Source organism: Ostrinia furnacalis, unplaced genomic scaffold (genome assembly GCF_004193835.3).
Source record: "Ostrinia furnacalis isolate ACB-3 unplaced genomic scaffold, ASM419383v2 OfSCF7238, whole genome shotgun sequence".
Taxonomy (NCBI): domain Eukaryota; kingdom Metazoa; phylum Arthropoda; class Insecta; order Lepidoptera; family Crambidae; genus Ostrinia; species Ostrinia furnacalis.
The window spans coordinates 22,103-26,655 of record NW_021137477.1 but is presented as its reverse complement, the minus strand read 5'-3'; the positions used below and the strand labels follow the sequence as shown (position 1 = coordinate 26,655).

The following is a 4,553-nucleotide window of genomic DNA, read 5'->3' as shown; positions in this document are numbered from 1 at the left end:
TAATAAAGCCGTGATAAATCTATTTTTATCGCGAAGGCTTTCTTGAGGTTCCCGATTTGCAATTGCGAGTGGAAATGCAAATGTCACATTTTTAGGATAATGTATTTTAAAAAGTTTATAAAGTAGGACCTTTTAGTCCAATTATAGTATTTTGTTTATTCCATTATTAAATAAGTAAATCTTTACTTATTAAAATACCGTTTTGTATGGAAAACTTTATGAAAATTAATTTTTCTCTGATATTAATTAACATTAAGCTTTAAGACGCATACCTATGTAGTTATGGACATCTCTGTAACTAAGAATGGAAAATATAAGCAGCTGTTGAATTACAACAATAAATCTAAGGAATCGGTAAAAAATATGAGTTATTAATATTATTAACCCGATGAACCATTTTTATACTATTAATAAAAAATAAATATTATTATCATGTTTTATAACTAAGCAAAGCTTTTGTATGCTGAAACTGATGGGACAGTAAACAAACTTATAAACACGAATATAAACTTTCATGAATGATAATGACACCAATAAAAATTGATGACCTCATCTTAACAACATTTATTACACAATTAATACATTAATTATCTTATCACAAAAACAAATTATCACAGTATCGCCCGCTGCCGCTAGCGCCATCTATTGATATCAAAACGGATGCTATCTGACAGCTCTGCTGGACCGACATATTTGTGCGCGCATGCGTAGTCTGCCCGAGGCCACGGCCACGGAGTAACGCGACGCTCTCAATACGTGTCAAACATCAATTCAATAATGTTTTAAGTGCTGTGATTACTGTAAATAATAAACTACTGTGTTTTGACAAAGTGCACGCTTGAACAACGTAAGTATTACAGTCTTTTGTTTATAAGTTTAGGGAAATGAATCTGTCATAACCTATCTTTTCGTTTGATGTTCCGCGCATGTGTGAAGCAATTAAAGAGCTGTGTATGATGTGTTGTTATATTTGAATGGAATTAGGTGTTCTTTTAGTAGTACAAGTATATTGTTATGTTCTAAGATTGGAGTAATGTTTGTGGAATAGTACAGTTATTTTGTTGAGTGTTCTCGAGCTGTCGCTGACTTGACCTTGATGTTTTGTCACTGTTGTCAGCTGCTAGGGTTCGATTCCCGACATTGTATGATTTGTTTACAAACTTTTTTGTGTAGTAAAGTTAGGCAATAAAGATTCTATTCTATTTTATTCTTTGCAAAGTGAAATAAAATGTACTCAAGTAAAGGTATCATTGTTAGAACAGTAGATGATTTAGGTTATTGACTTTCACACAGAGCGCAATAAATTCATGAAAGTTTATGTAGACTAATTAAATGAATAAAATTAATATTAATTAATGTTTCTTTTTCTTTCAGATTCAAAATGAATATAAAGGCGGCGTTGGCCATTTCGATGGTCTTCATTGGATGCTGTTCCAATGTAGTGTTCCTGGAGTTAGTGGTGAAAGAGGACCCTGGCGCGGGAAACCTGGCCACCTTCCTCCAGTTTCTCTTCATAGCCGTAATGGGCTTCTGCACCGTCGGCAAATTCGGGACGGCACCCAGGAACATACCCTTCAAGCAGTACCTGATCCTCGTAGGCTTCTTCTGGACTAGCAGTGTGGCCAACAATTACGCGTTCGACTTCAACATATCCATGCCTTTACACATGATCTTCCGAGCCGGTTCCCTCATGGCTAACATGGCTATGGGCGTTTGGATCCTCAAGAAACGGTACCCTCCGCTGAAATACCTGGCAATCTTCATGATCTCAGCAGGAATCGCGATATGCACCGTTCAATCCAGCGGCGACGTGAAGGCACCCCGCGAAACACACGACGACGCAGCTGAGGAAGAACGACTAAAGTTCATTGATTGGCTCTGGTGGTGCCTCGGCATTGCCATACTAACCTTCGCGCTATTCGTCTCAGCCAGAATGGGCATTTTCCAAGAGTCCTTATATTCCAAACACGGCAAACATCCCTGGGAGGCGCTCTACTACACGCATTTACTGCCATTAGTATTCTGGTTACCCACCGCCCCTAATTTGATTGGACATGTAAAACTTGCGACAGAAACACCAGACGTGGAATTCCTAGGTCTAATTTTGCCTAGGCAAGTTTTGTATCTAATCCTGTACGTATCCACTCAGGGTTTGTGTATTAGTGCTGTGTATGTGCTGACAACGGAATGCGCGTCATTGACGGTCACTTTGACAGTGACACTTAGGAAATTCGTGTCCCTTTTGTTCTCGATCGTGTACTTTAGAAATCCGTTTACAATGGGTCACTGGATAGGAACACTGTTAGTGTTTATTGGCACAATGATCTTCACTGAATTGCTGCAGAAGTTTGTGGCGTTGTTCTTGCCAGCGAAAGTGGAGAAGAAGAAGAAAATGTAAATAGTAAAAAGGACTAGTTTAATTCAATATTTCATGGTGATTCGAATGCATTGCCGATACTAAATGCGCGGGCAAAAGTTGTGATACGAGTAAGTGAAAATGTGATTACTTTACCTCGGATTTTCAAATGAATGAAATATGAATTTTAAGAAAAGATGAAAATAATATAAAGATAATAATTATGTCAGATTTTATGATTATAATAACTTATGAATAAAATTAAATGAATAGTTGTTTCCATATAAAAGTAAAGATCAATAGAATTTTAATGTAGAATTATGAAAGAACATGTTCAGTTCAGGAAGTAAATGGATATTTAGTTTTAACAGAAATGGTAAACTACAGAGTGTGCCATTTAGTTAAAGTTATGAATTCCTAAAATTAGATCGACAAACCAATTAAAGTAAGACTCATGATTCATGGTCAAATGGTGAGTGGGAGTGAACATATCTCTGACTAGAACATTTTAAATGAACAATGCGTTAGAAAATCTAAAGTAGTATTTAAAATAGTAATTAACCTTAGTAACTTTCTTCTATAGTGTTACTGAGGTCACAACCCTGGTGTCAGATATCATGAGGCGCCACGTCTGACGCGGCTAGATGGACTGACGGCTTAATGTGCCCTCCAAAGCACGAATCATAGTTTCTTTTAATTATTGCACACGCGAAGACATGCCTACGATCGAATTGCTATGCCGTTGGTTCAAAAAGAAGATTTAATAATAATTAAAAATGTATTTCAATAGTTATAAAGTATAATAAAGGCCAATAAGATCGAGGAAAATATTAAATTATTAATATTGCAATGTTTCCATAAATAAAAATTTTTATCTTGGAAATACTTTTATTATTAAGATAATTGTTTTGTAATTTCTGTTAGGCATTTAGGTTGTCAAGTAGTTGTCATTCTAATATTAATAAATTAATATTATTCACCCATAATCACGAAACTATTACATAGTTAGAATGACCAAGGTACATAATATCAAAATATCTACATAAAAAGTACAAAATGAGGTGCATGGTATGTATTTACTTTTCAATCCAGATATTGACTGCCAGTTGCTATTATTAAAAAGTATTTATTTATATTATAAGCTTATGACGTGTAAATCTGCTCATCAATGTAATGTAAGTATTAAAATATTATGTAGAATTAGTGAAATTAAACACCTAAACGTGACGTAAGCACGAGTAATATTATTATGTATTTTTTTCGTTTTGAATAAATTTTGTTATAATGAATGTATGATTGTATTTTTGTTGAATATAATGACTGAAACATACATGCTTTGTATACGAAATGTAAAACATATAAATATCTAAGTAGGTACATACACACTTTTTTTGTTTTCTGTACAGTCAAAAGAATATTCTGAGTATTAAAAAAACCTTTAAAAGGGGATTGATTTTTTTTACATATAAATAAGACAATGCAATACTATTATTTTGCAAGACTGTAGGTACGTGCTCGTAATAATGTTAATGAATGAATAACCCCCATAATATTATAAATCTTACTGAGCTATACATAATATAGTACCGTTTTAATTATGTTGTCACTTTTTGTTAATGTTGATTTCACTGTGATATTAAGCAAAAACAGTGCTTTATGTCGGTTTTGGTTTATATTATTATGGGAGTGAGTATCACGTGTATTGTTGACGTTAAATCTGTATTCGTTGAGTTGTGAAGCTGTATAAATAATTAAATAACAAAAATAAATAATGTTTTAAATTATTACGTCTTTTAGTATGCCTAATTAATCTCCCACCGGTCCGCAATTAAAATCTGAGGCTGAGTTGCACCACCTACCTAACTTTGACCGTAACTGTAACTATGACGATAACCAGTGTTTTTTGTATGGAGTTTGACAGATTTTTGACGTGTGTCAAAGTTAAACTAAGATTGTGGATCCCAGCCTAAGTGCTTTTTCTCTGTGATGCGCATTTAGGCACGCGTGCGGACTTAATCCTCATGCGGACTACCCGCATTTCATTATTTCATACAATACATGTTTTTCCTATACGCGGGATAGACGCACGCGGAACGCGGATCCGCTGCGATTACACAATACGAAATCTTTGTCCTGCGTGCAACCAGCAGCGTGATTTAACACGCACGCGGACCAGATCCGCATGCGTTCCGAAACC

General features: G+C 34.9%; 1 protein-coding gene across 1 annotated transcript; it reads left to right on the top strand.

The window, feature by feature from the left end:
* Nucleotides 1-629: 629 nt before the first annotated feature.
* On the top strand, nt 630-3,881 carry LOC114363714 (ER GDP-fucose transporter). The gene is made up of 2 exons (XM_028319517.1): nt 630-847; nt 1,375-3,881. Exon 2 carries the CDS (start codon nt 1,382-1,384, stop codon nt 2,396-2,398), a length of 1,017 nt encoding a protein of 338 aa, XP_028175318.1. The 5' UTR covers nt 630-847; nt 1,375-1,381; the 3' UTR covers nt 2,399-3,881.
* Nucleotides 3,882-4,553: the final 672 nt, after the last annotated feature.